Consider the following 20,725-nt stretch of genomic DNA (forward strand, 5'->3'; position numbering starts at 1 on the left):
TTTGTTATTAATTCACGCGATTTCGATAATTATCGTTATAAATTTTAATTTTAAAAAAATGAGCGATGAGCTTTATTTGAAGTACGGAACCCCTCCTCATACACGGACTAAGTGACAAGTAATATCCACGTCATAGGTTTCCGGGGCCCACTTGTGCTGTCCCTCTTTCCGCTACACACACATTATCATTCATCTTTTTCTCTATTGTGGATAACAATTTTTGGATGTAAATAAATAACTTTTTTAATTATTTTTTTGATAATTTATGCCCCTTTTATTATCTTTGTGTTATTATTATTTTTATATAAAAAATAATAATATTTAGGGAAAGGGAAAAATGCAATTATACCACTAAAATCTCTCTTTAAAAGAAATGTATATATAATTCCATTTAAAATCGGGAAACATGAAAACGACGCCGTCTCAGGACAACACGCCTTTCCCACGGCCGACAGCAGCGAGGTTCACACCTAATCCACACACACATGTAATATGTGGAAACACGTATTAGAGACGAAGGCATGTATCTATAGATATATCCGTTTTTTCACTCACGCCGATACACCACACACTGATCGCCACTTCCGCCATGCGCCGCCACAACAAACCCAGGCCTATCCTTACTGGTCTACTCTTTCTGATTCTCTGCGGCCTAGCATGCGGCCGTTTGATTTCCGATGGATCGGATCTCACGTCGGATGGGGTGAATAGCAACAAGGTCCCGCGCTTCATTCGCCTATACGCGGCGGCGGAGACCTGCGAGCAGACCTACGGATTCATGCCTTGCACCTCTACTGCTCTGGGAAATCTGTTCCTCATTTTAGTTTACGGATACCTTATGTTCCTCGCCGCAACATATCTTTCGTCTGGGAGTGAGCTTTTGCTTGAGATCCTCGGCCCTGGATTAATAGGCGGTCTACTCCTCCCCATTCTCGGAGCTCTTCCGGATGCCCTGCTTATTCTTGGTAGGTGTTAGAAGTATTTACGATTATTTTGGCTACTTTTCTTTGATTTTTTTTTGTTTTATCTTGTCACGTTTAAAGTTCGCTGTAGATCTTATTTACTTAATGATTTTCTTTTCTCTTTTTTTTTGAGGGGGTCGGCGCCGCCACAGTTTTCCACTCTCTAGAGAGGAGACATTGAGAATGAAGTAGATAGGACCCAAAAGAACCAAATCGTTCATTAGTTATTCGGAGTTTGGCTAGATAAAGAACTCATTTCAGTTAGTTTGTTAATCATATAAAGCCAAAGTTCGAATCGAACTCGACAATTTAATCAAACCAAGTTCAAGTCTAAGGATATTCGGTTCGTGAGTTTGCAAACATGCTCGTTAATAGGCTCGAGAGTTCGAGTTCGGCTTGTTTAGGTGGCTCGTAAGCTCGAGCTTTAGCTTGGCTCGTTTTGATTATTTATGAATGTATATAACCTTTTATATCTGATTTAAAATTAATTCATAGATATATTTAATTTTTAACAAGTTCGAATCAAGCTTAAACTCGATTGTATGTTTTACGGGCTCGAAAACGGGCCGAGCTCAAGTTAGGTTTGTTAAACAGATAAACGAGCTATTAATGAATCAAGCTCGAGCCCAGCTTGATTAACATGATAAATGAGTTTTTAAGGAGTTGAGCTCGAGCTTTTCACAAGTTTAGTAATTTCAAGACAAATCGAGCTCGACCTTGTTGATGAAACCTCGAATCGAACCCGACTCTCTATTAATCTTAAACGAGCCAAGCTCCAGCTTGATGTTGTTTGGCTTGATTTGGATAATTACATCTCTAGAAGTAGACACGAGATTACTGACCTTTCAGAAGCAGTAGAGGAATAATTTTACCATAGTTTTGCCAATTATTATCTCATTGTATGAAATGGATGTTCATTTTGGCTCTTGACTTCTGTCCTCCATTTTTACTGTTTCTTTTCTCGTTAGTTAATTTCTTTTAACCAGGTGATTTTGTTTAGATATGGTTGAATAGTAGAAATAAAAGCCATAATGGATAACAAATGCTCCAGTAGGGTATTAAAGGTGTACATATCTTAAAAGATTTTGAAAAATTTACGAACTAACGTACTATACATTTTGTGTTTACCATAAAGTAGTGAAAAATTAGTTGTTTTTTTCCTTCTTTTTTTTTGGTTGGGTCACAATTTACTGGATAACCAATCCGCTTGTTGAAATATGTTGAGCGTGTGAAATTTCTTTTGGTCTTTATAATAATGGAATTTTTTATGTTTAACAAGTAAAACTATGTAAGGTTTTCAAGGGAATTTGATGTTTGGTAATACAAGTGAATATTCTATTATATAGGCAAAGAATGTGAAATAAATCATAGCAAGTGACTATCTTATCAGCTTGGATTTGGAGATATGAAATCTATTTTTACAATTTTGGTGATTACTTCCATACTGCCATATTGGTGTTATGTTCTCCTTTTGCTTCAACCTGGCTACGACTACCTTTTTATAAGGACGAATTCATTGCGAAACAATTAATGTTGCTGCATATGCTTATTTCTTGTTTATTATTTTGGTTTCAGTATCTGGGCTGTCTGGAAGCACAGAAACTGCACAAAGCCAGGTCTCGATTGGGATGGGACTGCTTGCTGGATCGACAGTCATGCTTCTTACCTTAATTTGGGGTGCCTGCGTTGTCTTTGGAAAATCTGATATAGAAAATTCTGTTGCCGTTGACTCAAAAGATACAAAGGGCTTCAGTTTAACTGGTTCGTTTTCAGCTTTGCCTCCGAGGCTTCAATTTTTTTTATCTGCGTATGAGATGGCGACAGTAACCAATCTGAATGTGTTTGATGGAAAAACACCACTTTTTGTACGGTTGATCGACTTGTAACCTTCATGAGTAAATTATCGTTCGAGCCAAATTCTTTACTTCGAATTTTCTGGTAAAAAAGAAGATGAAATTGCCGATTATTTGGTTTACTTGAGGCATTTCAGTCCTCCTTCTACATGATTATCATCCTCATGCCTTTAGTTGCTTCCATTTTCTTCTCTTTTTATCTTCAGCCGTTTATCCTTTAGATAGGACATTTAATTGAAAAGTAGGTTTTATTGCATGCACCTGATTCCCTAATTTGTTCTCGCTGTGACGCCTCTGTGTTCTTGTATAATGGGATGTCATGATTATTGATCAACTGTGTATTGATATTTTGATAAAGTATCCTCTTCATTTACCTTTAATTATTTGTTTGTGACATAAAAAGTACATGCTTAAACTTATGGCGTGGTAAATTATTTTTCCCTTACATGATGCAGGCTCTGGCATTAGTACGGATATCTGGACAAGCTATGCCGGCATTGTCATGGCTTTATCTGTGGTCCCATTCGTGATTGTCCAATTTCCACGAATATTCCATTCAAATTCCGGAAAGCACTTGGCTGTCTTGATTGGTTTGATTGTATCTATTTCATTTCTGATTTCCTATTGCCTTTACCAGGTATTTGCTTTTATCTGCTTTTATAATGTATATTTACCTTTATATGCTCGCATGCTTGTATGCCTGAAAATGTTTTAACCTTTTTTTCCTCTGCTTATCAATGCATTTTGCCAATATGCGTGATCATAGTCGAAACCACATGTTTAATATTGGCTCGGGGGTGGGTGTCGTGGCGCGGGGGACGGACCACTCTCAGATTTAATTTTTCCATATCTACTTTATAAGTTTTGAAAAAATAATGAAAATGGGGCTGAATCAATATTGAACCCACTCTGAGGTAATTATAGTTTTTGCATGAAAGGGTTCAATATCCCAATAATTAGGATAGATTTATGTCATGCATATAATGTTTTTGATAAATCATGTCAATTGCTAATCATTTACACCCAAATTCGAACAAGGATTTACTTATTATTATTGGAGTGCCTTTACTTTATTGGCAATGCTTTGATTTCCTAAACATGTCTAATTTTGTTCTTATGAAATTGATGTGATGATTCCTTGCACTTTAGCTGTGATTTTGCAAATTTGAAAGGAAGCAGAAGTTAACGAATCAGTTGAGAAGAAGTATATTCATTGCACCTCAAACAATGCAGGAAGTTTTCAATATTTTACGAGCACAAACCTTGTCAAAAATTGTAGTGAATTTTAACAAAATATATTTTTGTTCAACATAATATGACTTGAAAAAAATTGATTCCCCAAACATGGGGCCCTGCTCCGCTCTTGCATGTTATGGTGCACAGCGTTGCAGATGGAGGGTAGTAATGCAACCGGGATCAATGACATATCAAGAAATAGTATGGCTACCTGTATTAGCGTGAAGTTTTAGATGTAATTTTAAACTGGTTAATTGACTGATGAGCAATCTTCTCATTTTTTTAAAAAAGAAAACTCTTGATTATTTATATATTTATTTTGTAATCAGTCAACATTCTGATAGAACTTCTCATGCAGGTATTCCAACCAACGGTTCAGAGGAGGCGACTTGCTTATGCAAAGCATAAACATGTCATATCAGGAATCTTGCAGCATTTGAAAATGCATTCCTTGGGGAAGCTTTGCACAGAAGACGGGAGACCTGATGAAGAAATATTGGAAAAGTAAGCTTTATGATGTGTGCTTGCTGTGATGTTATTTCTATTCTGCCTTTCCCATTGATGTATCGGAACCTCGTTTATTGTGGCAGGTTATTTAAGTCGATTGATGATAATGATGATGGACTTCTTCAGAGGTCCGAAGTAAAAGCTCTAATTCTTGGAATCCGGTTTAATGATATTAATTTGGACGAGGAAGATGCTGTGGAGAAAGTTATGAATGATTTCAACGTCACGAATGACTCTGTAATTGATTACACCGAGTTTAAGTCTGGTGTTGCGAGATGGCTAGAAGTGGCCAGGGGTGGCGGCAGTGTCAATCATAGCAGTTCAATGAAGTACATTGATAACTTCCACCAGGTATGTTGCCATATATTGACCTTGGTGTTTTGCTAATATGTAGATTGTAATTTCATGGAAAACTGGTGCAGCTAACAAGGAGAGAATATGATCTCCTGGGGGACCTAAGTGATGAAGTTGTTGAAGGCGTTGACAATGCTCGATCAAGTACTATAAAAGCTGTACTTTTATTGCTTTTGGGAACTGCTATTGCAGCTGTATTTGCCGATCCTCTGGTTGATGCTGTCGATAACTTCTCCAGTGCCACAAGCATTCCTACTTTTTTCATCTCCTTTATTGCGCTCCCATTTGCTACCAACTCCAGTGAGGCAGTGTCAGCTATAATATTTTCCAGCCGGAAAAAGTTCAGATCTACCTCGTTATCATTTTCCGAGGTATGCTTCCCAAGTAAAGTATAATTCGGTATATTAATAAAAGTAAACATACTCTCTGGGAAAAAAGTGTTATTTCGCTTACCTTATATATAACAAGAAACGTTCGACTTAGTTTTGCCCCCACATGTAATTGACGTCCTCACCTTTTTTTGATCAGATATATGGAGCTGTTACAATGAACAATGTCCTTTGCCTCTCTGTCTTCTTGGCCATCGTTTATGTTCGGGGATTGGAATGGGACTTCTCGTCTGAAGTACTTGTTATTTTGATAGTATGCTTAGTGATGGGGTTTTTTGCCAGCATTCGTACAACTTTTCCGCTCTGGACATCTATTTTAGCTTTCTTGCTGTATCCATTTTCTCTGGCACTTGTATATGTACTCGACTATGTATTTGGTTGGTCATAGATCCATCGTTGATGGCTGCCGACCAGGGTATGTGTGGTTGCTGCTTTTCTGTTTTGTTATGAATATCGAATAATACATCAACAGAGCTCCTGGCTGTTGGTGTAAAGACAGAATTTTAACTTATGTAATGTATGTGAAACTGCCGTTAAATCTTCGGTTCCATTATGGTTTGTCCATAATGGTTTGTTAGATTGTCCAGTTTCTCGAGGTTTTTGAGATTATACTTGGTTTAAATAATGGTCTTTTTGGTTTTCCTTGTGTGTAACCAGTAATCTGTCAATTGCTGATTTAATACCAATTGAGATGCCATTAATTTGTCTTTTATTTCAAATAGCTATATTTCTCAATTCTATTAGAATCTCGGAAAAAGGAATCTAAACCTGAAAAACTAGGCCATTTCTGTTGAAGGCCTAAACCATGAAAGCAGAGTTGAAACACAACAGCCTGGTCTATCGCGAGAAAGAGCCTCCAAAAAAGAATTCGACTCAAAAAAACAAATTATAAATTATATCTAAGATACAAATGTTTAAGGGTTTCATAGTTAAAAGAATTGATGCTAGCTGACATCCATTAAAACGCTGCGAGATTACGGATTGACGAATTTTTCCAGCTAACACACAAGTAACAAAATGGTTGAAATGTTTAGTACATTTTCCTTTTCCTTATCTTAAAAGTAGAGGATCGGATAACATTATCATCTGCTAAAAGAGTAACACCAAGAATGGACAAGGAATCAGGTTTGGTGAAATAGGTGAAGAGAAGATAGATACCATCTAAATAAGTGTTGCTTTCTCCGGCTTTGTTTTTCTTCCTGATGGCGTAGGCCAGTGGAATAACACCTCTGTTGAACACTTCCACGTACATTCCACCACCAGCAACCAACAACTGCAGATTTAAGATTAATTATCAAGACACTGAGAAAAATCCATTCCAGCCATGACAAAAAGACGTCTGAAATTTGAAAATTCTTTCATCAACGGCAGCCATTTTTGCAGCTGGCGGGTGGAGTTGCTCGCACGAATCAAGAGGTAGAAGCAAAATCTGATTGTGTTGTCGAACATATGACGGTGCTAACATCTTTCATGGGTTAAAAATAATCATAAGATGTACTGGAAACTTGTCATATTTTGTGTAGTCCACATTTCACATGTATTTTTCTCTCTTAAAAATAACAAGTTTTGAGCTACATAAGGCAACATTAGCATGAATTGAAGATCTTATGTTCCATCTTTTTGAAGTTCACATCTCATCCAATCATGCTTGTTCATTCCTCAAGTGCATCAAAGAATAGAGCCATGAGAGTTATCAATGAATTGAAAACAAAAAAAAACAAAACAATTTATCAATTCTAATGCGAAATTCATTATCCTGAAATGTCCAAGAAACTGCAAAACAAATCAAACCCACAAAAGTAAATGAATATTTTACCTCTTCATACTTCTGGGTGAATGCCAGACGTTCATCCTCAGACATATCGGGCCTAAGCACGATCATCGACTCGTATTTGCGGAGACCAGGCGGCGTCTGAGGCTCCTCCTTATCCTCCACGTCGGGAAATCCCTGACCTGGTATAGCTGACTGCGGTGGCGCGTCGCTATCTTGTAAATCTCTTTCGAAGAAGGTCAGGTCGAATTCTGATTTCACGGCGAATGTTCTCCTCCAGGGACTTGGGCTTCTCCTGATTTGTGAAATTCTGATGTGATTTTTCAAATTGAGGAAAGTTCGAGGAGTGTGGTAAGAAGAATTAGAGGGAGCCAACGGTTTAGAGAGTGTAAGAGCGGACGAAGAAAGACAAGCCGACGCCATCCTTGTTTGGTTTTCAAGGGCTGTGTTTTCGTAGATAAATGATAGGTTCATTTCCGATAAAGTGCGATTTTGTCTTGCAAACAAGAAAGCGCAATGCGACGTTCCCCAAAAAGAGGAAAAAAATGTGTATTTCCCCATTTACCCTTCAGTATTTAAATATTTGACTTGAGCATTTCCATTCATGCTCAAATATAAGCAAAAAATGGCCAAAGATCTTTTTTTTTTTTTCAATTACATTCATTGATAAAGTAAAAAATAATTATACGAATATACTGGATATTTCCAAGAGATAGAACAACTCAAATATCAAGCAACAAAATAATTAATTAAATTGAAATTATATATACATTCATTGAACTAAGAAAACAACGTAAAATAAATATTTTGATCTTCTTAATTTTACTTTGATATTTGACTTCTCATTTTCGAACATAGCTCTATTTTTTTTATGTATCACACATGGTAAATTGTAGCTGCAAAATCCGAGCAACGCATCTTAACTAGCGTGGAATTTCCTCGATACACACCTCTAAATGCTCATAGAATTGAGGCTTTGGAGCCCCATTAGTTTCTTGATTCCAAGCCAATGTCTAATTCCCACCCAAACCATTTAATCGGACACAAGACGAATGGTTTGCACCGTTGCATAGTGCACATGTTTTGTCGTCTACAAATTCAAGCCTATCACGGATGAGCGTACATCCATAATGCAAAGCGATGTTTCGGTAGGATGCAAGCTTTCTGGACTAAACAATTACAATAAGCAAAATTCAAAATACAGACAATTACAGTATCTCATTGTTAGTAGGCTCGGAAAATTATGTGCCACTAATGATTTGGTTACTTTTAAAAATCATTGATTCACACAAGGTTGCATTGCCCAAACAGGGATTCACTAAAGTGGCACTATCAAACTTGAGTTCTCATTAAAAAGCAGACAAGCAAAAGCTCAGTCACACACCCGAACAATCTCACAAAATCCAACATCCTTGCCAAATGAAACTGGAAAACAACCAAAACATGAGAGCTGCAACCGCCTGAGCATATACAAACATTTGGCAGGTCTTGTATTCATAGACTATACTTTCTCGAAACAATCGAAGCCTCGAAAGAAACAAAGCCTTATGAGAAGATATTCGAAAGGCATGACCAAATGGTTTGTTACACGAAACAATGTTACACTTAAACAGTCTTTGTAAGACAATGTTAAGATTTACAGCTTTAGATTGAGATCAATTGTTTCGTCCTTGGTGGTAGGCTGGTTGTTAGGCAACTTGACGGGGAAGAAGTTGAAAGAAGACTGTTCAACTAATCCACTCCCCTGGATTTGACTCTTGGAATGTTCCTGTTCAGTATAAAATAAGCATAATTTTGAGTTAAGTCGCAAGAATAAACAAAACGAAAAAGGACAATGAAATGTGTCTTTCTAACAATCACTGGCTGTACACCTGACTTGAATAACTTAGAGCACGCTTGGAATTTGAGTTAACAGGCAGAGGAACGGCCATTGGAGGAGCCAGTGATAGAAAATTTCCATTCAGCATTCCGGTATCTGTGTTTACTTCATTGTGGTTTCTTTCATGCAGGGGACTCGAGTTTGAAGGGCCTTCTCTAGAAAACTCAGCAAACACGGTCAACATATTCAAGAAAGAGTGCAGAATTTTACGGAAATCGAGAAACTACTATTTAATTAGTTAAGAACCTGATGTATTTGTTTCTTGGTTCCAGATGAATTGTATATCTGTTGCTACATGAAATTAATTCTTCCGATTTAGATATGGAAGCAGAATAGGTAGAATGAAAATTTCGATTGAAGGAAGGGGCCGGTGGAGTTTCTAGAGAAAAGGGGTAGGCCCTCTTCATGCCAACCATCTGCATTTCATAGTCACAACCAAATTAGACAAATCCGTGACAGAACTGAAAACATCTGATCAATCCTATGACAAAAGAAACATGAAATCCAGAATACGCGGCATTTTGATACACTTACCCACTGGAAATGCGTTCTCAAAGAATAAATATAACAATATTCCAATTTCCATAGTCCAACATAAATCACACAGAGAAAGAGTAAGTATACAAACAAAATCAAAAGGGCGAAAAATGTATACCTTATCTTCTTCTGGATACAAGGGTATATAATTGTTACTTCGAAAAATTTGGTTTGAAGGGAGCTCCATCCGGTAACTTAACACAGATGATGGCGATGGATTGGCCTGCATTTGTCATAAATCAATTGATTTCTCAATATATAGATAAATCAAATGACTAAAATGCACCAAGGTATATACTGCATTATGCTTTACATAGTTCAACTTACAGTCAAAGAAGAAGAAGGAAGTTGATGTGATTGGTGTGATCTCTGAGGAACGCTAGGAAGAGGTAAAACTGAGGCATCTGTATTATATGATACATTCACTCGAGGCTGAAATGCCAATCCATGACTATCTAACATTCGACTTTCTCCTTCAAGATTGAACTCACCGTTCGAAAAACCTGACCAATCACCATATCGAGGACTCAAAATCGCTTTGGATGCTGAACTTTGATGAGTAGTTTCACTATTGGAGACTAATGGTGTATGCCTAAACAATGCATTTGGTGAAGCGAGATTAGTTTGCGATGGTGACGGCAAAGGAATTGAATTTGGAGAAGGGGGAAAAGGTGGCCTGAAATTGGAGATTTCAACGCTATCCTTCTTCTCTTGCTCCTCCAATCTCATCTTCTCAAGCTGGGCAACACCTAATCCTCTCTGGGGAACTTTCTTTAGCTTGTCTTTTTTTGATCTACTATTACTACCCCTTGAAATATGTTTTTCATCAGCCATTTTTACTCTGAGCCATCAAAATAAACCAGAAATCCTGGAATTTAAATGGGTCAGCGGATGAGTAATCATTGCACCCACCATAATTTTCTTATACCCAAAATCTCGAACAACATCGCAGACAATTCAAAATGGAAAATCTAAAACAATTTTAAGAACCCCTACAGATTACAAAAATCTTGCAGGTAATGTAACCAAGATTGCCCGTTTATATGGAAACAAGAACTCCCCACAATCCAGCAAACACAGTTACTTTTAATTGTTCATTTTTGCTGCGAGCTTATGCAGAAAAAAAAAAGAGAGAGATATATTTAGATTTTAGAGAATCTGAGAACTTCGGATTTTTCTCAAACCCAGTTGCGAAATTTTTTTCTTAGAAAAACACATCAGTTATATATGTACACGAAATGGGGCAAGAAATAAACGACGATTCTTATGAAAAAAAATAAAAAATTCCAACTTTTTTTACGCAAATCCAATACACCCTATTCGAACGCTTAACCCTTCTCTCCCATTCATATATATCGCCCAAATCCTCGCTCCACTCTTTTTTTTCCCATCCTAAGACCGACTCTCCCTCTCTGTTTTTCCTAGTTTCTCTTACCCATTTTAGACCCTTGATTTAACAGTAAAATGGGATTTTCCAAAAGAGGAAAAATGCCAGTGAATCAAAGAAAGGTTTGATTTTGCATGCGTGTACCAATTTGAGGGTATCTTTCTGGTTGGCTGTAAAGCTTTTTGAAGAAATGTATGAGGTCCCCCTCAATTTGTACCGCATGCCCATGCATCATTTTCATCTTCTTTTTCCTTTTTTTCCCAATTCATAATTTGCTAGATTTCCATATATGTACAATTTCACCTCTAAGAAGCTCCAAAGCTCCGTAAATTTAGTAATGGCCATGGCAATGGCCAATGAGAGCTTGACAGAGATATGGGAGGAAAAAATTAATGCATATGATTCTTTAAAAAAAACGAAAGTTTGCCACCTAAATAACAGAGAATAACTTATTTCATCAAACGAGACATTATCCTTACGTCACACAAATTAAAATGGTAAGATTTTCAAATCTTTGGACCACACCAAATTGCCAATATTTCATACCATTAAACATTTACAATCAAAATATGGCAAGGCTTGATCCGATCAACAAAGATAAGCCAAAAAAAGAAGAAGAATATTGGAGAGATTAATTAAAGATAAGCCCAAAAAAAAAAAGAATATTGGGGAGAAGAAAAATTACTCGGAAACATTGTCGGTGTGAAAAAATTGTTTCAATCTATCATAGTCATGTGATTATTGTATTTTTCGATTTGATTATTTCAGTTTGTGCATATGTATTAGAAATGCAAATCCATGGTGAAAAATAAGTTGGGCTTTCTATGATTCATTTTAATAAGAAACCAGATTGACATATTTCGCATCATCACTTCTGATCGAAAATACAAATTATCGATTTTCTAGAAAATTCCAGTTGTTCAAAGAAAACATGAATGATTATTTGTCGGATTATATTAAATCGCGATCATACTACACCTAGAATCCTAAGGGTAGTCAAGAATCAACATGGATACAAAAGTATATATAGTGCAAAACTTTCTTTATATTATTATGAGTATGTATCTTGTGAGACGGTCTCACAAATCTTTATTTGTGAGACGGTCTCACAAATCTTTATTTGTGAGATGGGTCAACCCTATCGATATTCACAATAAAATGTAATACTTTTAGCATAAAAAGTAATAATTTTTCATGGATGACCAAAATAAGAGATTTGTATCACAAAATATGATCCGTGACACAAGTTTTTGAGTGTTATTATGCCAATGGATAGGACTCGCAAGTTTAGGTCCACCAGCAAGACTCCTTAGCCTACTCGAAACGACAAAAAATGTTTTTGTTTTTACATTGGGGCAACCTTAACTCCGCCACCAGTACGGTGGAGCCACCGTGACGACGCCACCGGTTGCCATTTACAGTGCAAAGATTTTGACAGATATACAAAGATACATGTAATGCACGTTAGCATCTATTGACAAGATTCTTTAATTTTTAACCGAGTCGTGTATTTATTTACCTTTTCCTTCTCTAAAAAATGACAACTTTCTTATTTATATAAAAATAATAATCGGTGCATAAAAACATGTGATTTATGCTAATATTTTACCCATGCGTGTTAAAATCACTTTAAATTTGCATTAATCCATATATGACGAACAAAAATATTAATTCTAAACATTAACTTACACTAAGGAATGAAACATGCAATATTATTATGGTATTTAAAGATTAAATCAAATTGAAAGTAAAATAAATATGTTGAAAGTAAAAATATTTTTTTATTCGAGATTAATCCAGCCGTTTGTTGAGTTGCATCCGATACATGATGCAAAATTTTGTTTATATATAAAAACGCCAAAATAACCACAAGAAGGTCCCGTAGCTCAGTTGGTTAGAGCGTTGGTCTTATGAGCCGAAGGTCGCGGGTTCGAGCCCCGCCGGGACCATTATATATGCTTTTTATATCATCACTATATATATCTATTGGATCATCTATTTTTAGTCAACAATTTTGAAATTTCTATCCTTGAATCTCAATTAATTAAATGGGTTTTCATAGATATTCGCAGAGTTAATTGCAGAACCGTATGAGAAAAATCGTAAGAAGATAGTCGAGAAAAAAATTAAACACCAATCACAATTTACTTTCCAATTTGTTGGTCGATGTCTCATTTTGTCATTGTTTATTGTCCGAATCTGTTCTCAATGTTGCTTATAAAAAAATATCCGTTTGGTGCGAATGTTCGATTATACATCTTTCAAAACCTTGGATGCGTCCTTGTCCATGGCATTGCATCGACCTCAATTCATTCGAACTAACTTCAAAGTTCAACTTTTTGCTTCTATAGTAGTGTCGTGGTAGAGGTAGGGCCACCCAGATTAGTTTTATTTGCTAATTTTTGAAAAAAAGAAAGGGTACAATATAACCATCACTTGATCATTAAAATTTATAGCTCTGATTCTGCATGTACTCCTAAAAAGTCGGAAATGGTCCAATCTCTAGAATTGTATGTTCGAAGTAAAAAAGAATTAATTATTGTTTGGATTAAATTTTTTTGACAAAATTATGAATTAATTAATATCTAGTCGCTCAGCGGCTGAAAGTAGGGATGACAATGGGACGGGGTGGGGACGAGGCGAGTTTGCCGTCCCCATCCCCGTCCCCTAATTCCATCCTCACCCCATACTCACCTCGATCTCCGCTTTTTCGACTTCGGGAATCAACTTCTCATCTCCATTTCAAAAATATTAATATGGTAAGACGATGACGGATTCGGAAATTTTTTCAAACTAAAATTTACTATTACCTATTATTATTAGTGATAATATTAATATTAATAATAATAATAATAATATTTATATTATTATTATTTTAAAAAATAATAATATTATTATATTATTAATAATAATAATATTATTATTTTCGGGACGGGTTCGGGGATGAGGATAGTAATCTCATACCCGCTCCGAACTATATCTGAGATTTAAAAAAATCCCCGAACCCGAAAAAATCGAGGATCTCCATCCCCGTTTCGGGTTTTCCTCGCTAGACTCCAAACCCGTGAAGAAAGTTGTCATCTCTAGCTAAAAGGTTCAGCAAAGAAAAATTTTAAAGCTTCTAAATAATGGGTGAATTTAGGATCTCAATGCTCACCGTTACAAAAAAAACTGACAAAAGATTAAAAGAGAGAGCAAAAACTCGATCGATAATTTAGATATTTGAGGCATTACATTGTAATAAAAAAATAAATAAAGGGCTGAAATGATTTAATTAGTAGGGCACATCTCGATCATAGAAGGTAAAAAGAATTGAGTTATAAAGGATTCGAACCTAGATGTCACAACAAATGAATAAAACTTTGCATACAATTGAAATGCATGGTTTTTCAATTATTCCAAGGGATCCTTTTTTTATATATTCAATTTCAGATATTAATATATAGTTAAAAAAAATTATGGGACTAACTAGTATAATTTTAATAAATATATATGATATTTATGTTTAATTAATTTAATAATTTTTTAAACATAAAGTTAGTCAGAAATGTATACATTATTATTGGATACATTTAATTTATGTTAACTTCCGATCCGTAACCCAAATGGAAAAAAACGGAAGAGCATTTTAAATTACAGGGAGGTGTGGAGAACCAAGTAACCAATGGTTCATATGGATTAAGTTATTTGAAGTTCATGATATTATAGCGTAAACAAGTACATGAAGTGAAATCGAAATTCTTTCGTTTAAGTTATCTAAACAATGAAAATATCGTATCGATTTGGAATCAAACACGATTCAGCTAAAACACAAACTGTTTTTTTAAGTCTACGTGATAGGTAGGTAGGTAGGTAGGTAGGTTTAGTTAAATCTCCACCACATTGTGGGAAAAAGAAGTGCGCAGGGACAATTGGTATCAAAATTCAGACACCTCAACAAATAGACATTCTAGTTAACTTTGACGCTAATTATTTCTTTGATTGATTGCCCTTACACCTGAAAAGTAATCACTTAAAGACTAAGACATGTACGATGAGATCCATTCTTTGTTCAAAGTCAAGAAATCAGAGACTGATAAAAAAACATCCCTGTTTGTTCGTCAGGCCTCCTCATCAGCCATTAAGTGACAACAACTACAAGCGATTGTCACCATCTGCATATAAGACAAACACTTCTTTTTTCTTTTCCCTTTTTTTGAGGAGATAAAAGCAGGCACTTTTCTTTTCCTCCTTTGGTTATTTTATCCGGCTACCAATCATCAGAAATGAAAAGGGTAAGTTTTCAAGATTTCAGTTTGCTCATTGCCAAAAAGATCTTTTCAACCTTGTGTTTTAATGCTGTCAGACAAGCCTTAAAAGGCCAAGTAGCCGATAATGACTAATAAATTGACACTTATATTTGTGCAGGTGACCTGCACTTAAGGAGGTTAATGGTATCACATGAAATTGAGATTCATTTTGCAACTGTGAGATACTAGCCGTATACTTCACGGATTGAAGGCTGAAAATGTTTGCTACCCTCCCCTCCCCATTTTGAGCTCTCCCACTGATAACTGAACGGAAAATGACCCATCCCTTAATGCTCCCCAAAAACTGAGAAGTGATGGACATGTAAAGGAAAGGGGTCGATCCAACAAATCTTTCAGTGGGGCAACAGAAGGATGATGCATCAGTAGGCAGTAAAGCTAACAACAAGAAACCACCAATGAAGTCTCTTTTTTCATCCGAAATGAATGGTTGTTTCTCTCACTTGAGATGCTGAAATCAGCATCACCAGAATTAAGGGAAGGCTTGCACATACAAATTCATCAGGCCTTTATCTATGTTGGAATGCAATATTGTCATTCAAACAGGGTCAGATTTTGACACTTATGCATCATCTCATTCAAGTACCAATCGATAAATAACTTGATTAAAACAAGACTCACTTGTAAAGCTGTTACAAGTTTTGGGAATTAATAAGATAGCAAGCAACAAAAGAAAGGAAACATCATCAGCGTAACGAGTCTAACAAACTTGAACTAAAGCATTTGGCATGAAATAAAATTGAGCTCTACTCGCTCATTCACACATTGAGTCATGAAATCAAAGCATAAAACAAACAACTATCACGGAGTAGCAAACTGGGATGAAAAACCCTGAAAATAAACTCAGGATTATTGTTTGCCTAGTGGCAGGTTCCGTCGAGTTGGAACTCACTCAAACTTCCTCCGCTACTTCCACATCAACCCACAGCAGAAACTTAGGAAACTGTCACAAGCTCTTGGTTTCTCCTTTAGCAACTTGTAAGCCTGTAAGTGTGTTTGATTCAACAGTAAAATCTCATGAGTTCTAAACCAATTTCATCGAGGAAAATGTTGAAAACACTTGTGTTAGAGAACTCCCAAAATTATATAAGAATTCTACCTGTTAATGGAAGAAGAGAGTTACTTGATTTGGTGAGTTATAACTCAGTGACGAGAATCAGAAGAAGCAGAGGATGGCTTGTCAGAATAGCCATCATGCTCCTCTTCATCACCTTGAATTCGTGCAGGAATATGAAACCCGGAGAATCCACCAACTCCTGTGGCAAATCCAATGCCAGACATTGATGATGGATAAATTGGCAAAACTGCTGGATAATGGTGTTGCTGTTGATTGTGATCGGCAGTGCCAATTGATATCGCTGATGGGTCCATCCATGCACGAATCGAAGGTGTGTTACTGGACTGAAGGGGTCCCCTCTGTGAAGAAAACTGATTTTGGCCAAACAGCTGCTGCAGCAGCGGCTGTGGCGCTGGTGGTGAATTGAACAAGTATCCTGCAGCCGTGGCGGCTCCACCACTCCCAGCAGCACTATCTCCACCGGCATTCCAACCTGAAAACCTCTGGAAGCGATTGAATTCTGCCTGCTGCGTGTGGTGCTCTGGCCAACCAGTGGTTCCATCATACCCCAGCGGAATTCCACTCAGCAGAACTTGCGCTTGTGAATGAGCATGTTCTGTGTGGTGGCTGGGGGTCTGATGATGCTGAGGCCGTTGACTTTGGTGGTGGAGCAAAATTGGATCTTGGAATGACTGCAACGAAAGCCGTAGATCTTGGCTTAAGCAATTGTGTCTTTGAATCAAATTCGTAGCTGGGAAATTCTGAAACTGCATATCTGATGAACTAGGTTGCGCGGAAGCACCCATTGGAAAGAATGACTTGATGGTATCAGCAATTGAATCAGAGTCCAAAGAAGGAGGCAAAAAGCTTACACTTTGTGCATTAGGGTCATTAGTATTGCCTCTCTGGTGCAAGCTTTGCTGCTCATCTTCGCTTCCTAGCATCGTCATTGCCCTTTTACTTGAAGGGCCGGAAGTATTAGTAATCTCCAAATTAGCCCGGTGCACACCAAGCTCTCGTTGCTGCAGCTCTTCTTCAAAAATTTCTGGTCTTCTTTGAGCGTTTCCTGGGATTCATCTTGTTCAAAAGTTGTATTAGGTGCCGAGGTGGTGATAGGGTCCCAGGCAGGCAGCTGCGCAAGCTCATCGATGGAAGCTTTTGCCTTCTTGATGAGCCAATCCACGGCCTTGCTGGGGCGGTCATAGCCGAGGCGGTCTTGAACGTCATAGAATTGGATGGCTGTATGCGCAGCGAGGCGCACTCGGCGGTCCCTGGGGCCTTTTGCCGTGCAAACTTTACTGTGGCGGTCTTTTCTGCCTATGGACCTCACAATGTGCCCGCCTTGTACCTCTACTATCTCTCCCCCAGGGTTTCTTGGACCTAATCTCGATGAGGTTTGGTGGTGATGGTTGCGCTCTTCCATTTTTTCTTCCAATCTTGCATGTTCAGCAGAAGGCTCCACGGATGATGACGAAGGGAAGTAAGAACGTTTATTTGGTGGTTGCGGGGGTGGTTGTGGCGACCCTGGTTGCTGGTTGTGGTGGTGGTTTGTGGGCTCTAATCTTCCATAAAGCGGTTGACTTTGCTCAAAAGGATATTGGGATTGCAAATGGGATGGTCCCGGCTGTTCATGATGGCGGAGGTGGCGGCGGCGTTGGTGGTGCTTTAGTACGCTATCCTGGTCCTCCTCCTCCTCTTCTCCTTGTTCTACTACATTCCTTAAGATTGATGTGACTTGGTTTTGATTCTGGCTTTGATAAAGATAATGGTGAGGATTCCTCTGAGAATCCAGGCTCAAACCCTTGTTGCTCTGCCTACTTTCTTGTTCCAGCTTTTGATTTAAAATACTTTTTCTTCTCAATCTGTGGCTTCTTCCTCAGTACATAGCCCCCCTTTCTGCTTTACAGTCCTCTCGATTTTCTGAATAATCTGCTCCTTCTGTTCCCCCCTGATGCAAATCAACCTCCCCAATTCCATCACATTTAAACCATAAAAGCTATAGCCTTCAGAAGAGTTATCCCACCGCTGTTCTAGCCTAACCCATATCTATATTTCTCACTTTACACTGCTTCTGACGGTGGGCTATACACTCTATTCTACTCTGCAATCTGTACCAGCAAGAAACTGCAGGATCAAAAAGAGGTAAACAGAGAGTGATAAATTACTGTCCACCACAACGAATGAAGCAGCAGGCTCAATCAAGAACCTCAACAGTAAATTTCTTGAAAATGTTTTATTTTCAAAACAGCTGAAGTAAGAAATGAATGAAGAGAAAATAAAAAGAGAATAATTTTGGCTTAAGTACCTGTCTCTCTCTCTCTCTCTCTCTACCTCCCTCCCTCCTGTGAGATGGCCTTTGATGCCAGTGATGAGGGTAGGATGGCAGTGTTTCGGGTCAGAATGGAGATTAAATTTTTCTGTGTTATCATTAACGGGGCCTCTGTTGCTGCTGTTTTTGTAAAGAATCAATGCCAACGCAAAACACCCAATTTCGACATCCATTCACAGTTAAAAATCTTGCCTACTTGTTTCAACTTTCGACCCTTTTAAATTCTTTTTCCAAAATAAATATTCCTTTCTGTCCCCATTGGATAACATTTAAGTTATATTTTTTCAGCATTTGCTGCTTATTTAGAAGCTTCAGTCATATCATTAGTGTGATTTCTTGTGGTATAAATCCTCCAACGTGCCACCACCACCCCATATTGAAAGTGGCCTCTTTCACAGTTTCACCCTTTTGTGGCTTATGTGGCTTTTCCTACATCACCGGATAATATGTAGCCATAAAGACTCTTTTCCAATATCGATTTTGACATTCGTAATCATCATAAATTTTTCCTCCATTTATTTAGCAGCATAATTAACATGAGATCAATAATCACCATCCTCCTTCGATAGCCAAAATTATATATATTTTTGGGTATAATAATATCTGTTATTTAAAATGCTCTAATCTCCCACGTGACACCCTTCATCTCAATTTATGAATTCCAACACTTTTGGGTCAAGGGTCATCCGAATACTATCATTAAGTATCTTGTGATACGATCTCATTGATATATATTAATTTAATTTATATTTATAATAAAAATAATATTTTTCATGCATTGAGTCAAGTTAAAGATACGTGTCACAAAATTGACCATTGATATGGTCTCATGAGATTTTTTGTGAAATACTATTGATATAATTAAGTAATGCTTGATAGATTTCAAGCTCGAGGGGAGAGTAAAAATTGGTTCTACGTTTCTTAAATTGTCATTTTTCGGTAGTTAGTTTGTAGCCTTAATATTGTATAGAGTAGGTTTTTTGTGAGACGGTTTCACGAATCTTTATCGGTGACAGGTCAATCATATCAATATTAACAATAAAAAATAATACTCTTAATATAAAAAGTAATAATTTTTCATGTATGACTCAAATAAGAGATCTGTCTCACGAAATACGACTCATAAGACCGTCTCACACAAATTTTTGCCTATTGTATAAGAGTAGGTCTTTTGTGAGACGGTCTCTCACGAATCTTATCTGTGAGACTGGGTCAACTCTACCGATATTCACAATAAAAAGTAATACTCTTAGCATAAAAATGAATATTTTTTCTTGGATGATCCAAATAAGATATCCGTCTCACAAAATACGACTCACGAGACTGTCTCACACAAGTTTTTGTTATTGTATAAATAGATAGTTAATTTTCTGTACATGATAGAGCATATCATTTCAATGGAAAATGGAGTTCGATTTCTCCCCAGCGTGGTGTTAGGATTGTTTCTCCAATCCATATCCAGTGCAAGATTGTAGCAACACTATATCTTGCACCACACGTGGGGCAGCAATGTAGCTGCGCCACAATTTTTATTTTTTAAAAATATTTTTGCTTAATTTTATTAATTTATATTTTAAATAAATATTAAAATTCATATTATTATTTTTTTGTAATTTTAATAAAAATAAAATTTATTTTCTTTAAGTTTTTTAAATATTATTTTTAAAAATGTATATATATTAAATTGAAATTAATCGACTACAAAAAATTTAACAAACAACCAAATTAAATTACTAGTGTGCTAAAATGATACAAACAAGCAACAAATATTATCTATAATGAAATCAATGTTTTGGGGGCATGCATAACATTATCTTGTATAGGCTGTACAATATAAAGGTCGTAATGAGTCTCCAAAAATTATTAGAAAATAAAAGTATTAATGTTGAAATGATAATAAAAAAAATTCTGATTATATTCTATTGTAGCGTAGAATGTAGTTTAGATGAGTTGGAGATAACCAAAGACGCACCATGTACCGTCTATTTGGTTATCCAAAATAATGAACGAGTAAAGTTAACTCGATCTGAATTATCATTTAAAGACGATTATATGACATCTTTTTTCATGTGATGCAATCAATACATCAAACAACTCGAAAAACACATGTGATGTCTTTGCAATTGTTGAAAAAAAAATTTTGGATAACCTCTCGAA

General features: G+C 36.7%; 4 protein-coding genes and 1 non-coding gene across 5 annotated transcripts; 2 read left to right on the top strand and 3 right to left on the bottom strand.

Moving 5' to 3' along the window:
- The first annotated feature begins 444 nt into the window (after window positions 1–444).
- On the top strand, window positions 445–5,942 carry LOC142518107 (sodium/calcium exchanger NCL-like). The gene is made up of 7 exons (XM_075620789.1): window positions 445–965; window positions 2,538–2,723; window positions 3,271–3,452; window positions 4,410–4,555; window positions 4,642–4,909; window positions 4,981–5,283; window positions 5,441–5,942. Exons 1-7 carry the CDS (start codon window positions 590–592, stop codon window positions 5,687–5,689), a joined length of 1,710 nt encoding a protein of 569 aa, XP_075476904.1. The 5' UTR covers window positions 445–589; the 3' UTR covers window positions 5,690–5,942.
- Window positions 5,943–6,118: 176 nt separating this feature from the next.
- LOC142518108 (small ribosomal subunit protein bS6c-like) lies at window positions 6,119–7,543 on the bottom strand. Its single transcript, XM_075620790.1, has 2 exons — window positions 7,118–7,543; window positions 6,119–6,574 (listed from the first exon to the last, which is right to left on the bottom strand). Exons 1-2 carry the CDS (start codon window positions 7,493–7,495, stop codon window positions 6,332–6,334), a joined length of 621 nt encoding a protein of 206 aa, XP_075476905.1. The 5' UTR covers window positions 7,496–7,543; the 3' UTR covers window positions 6,119–6,331.
- Window positions 7,544–8,319: 776 nt separating this feature from the next.
- On the bottom strand, window positions 8,320–11,204 carry LOC142519932 (uncharacterized). The gene is made up of 5 exons (XM_075622957.1): window positions 9,816–11,204; window positions 9,607–9,711; window positions 9,198–9,367; window positions 8,944–9,106; window positions 8,320–8,840 (listed from the first exon to the last, which is right to left on the bottom strand). The coding sequence occupies exons 1-5, from the start codon at window positions 10,320–10,322 to the stop codon at window positions 8,709–8,711; spliced, it is 1,077 nt and encodes a 358-aa protein (XP_075479072.1). The 5' UTR covers window positions 10,323–11,204; the 3' UTR covers window positions 8,320–8,708.
- A 1,546-nt stretch (window positions 11,205–12,750) lies between these two features.
- TRNAI-UAU (transfer RNA isoleucine (anticodon UAU)) lies at window positions 12,751–12,824 on the top strand. The gene has a single exon. It is a non-coding gene; the product is annotated as a tRNA-Ile (tRNA).
- Window positions 12,825–15,759: 2,935 nt separating this feature from the next.
- Window positions 15,760–18,736, bottom strand: LOC142517642 (transcription factor TCP4-like). The gene is given in 4 exon segments (XM_075619968.1): window positions 15,760–16,166; window positions 16,282–17,287; window positions 17,290–18,335; window positions 18,545–18,736. Coding segments are annotated over 2 exon segments (1,335 nt in total). The 5' UTR covers window positions 17,663–18,335; window positions 18,545–18,736; the 3' UTR covers window positions 15,760–16,166; window positions 16,282–16,325.
- Window positions 18,737–20,725: the final 1,989 nt, after the last annotated feature.

Source organism: Primulina tabacum, chromosome 11 (assembly GCF_025594145.1).
Source record: "Primulina tabacum isolate GXHZ01 chromosome 11, ASM2559414v2, whole genome shotgun sequence".
Taxonomy (NCBI): Eukaryota; Viridiplantae; Streptophyta; class Magnoliopsida; order Lamiales; family Gesneriaceae; genus Primulina; species Primulina tabacum.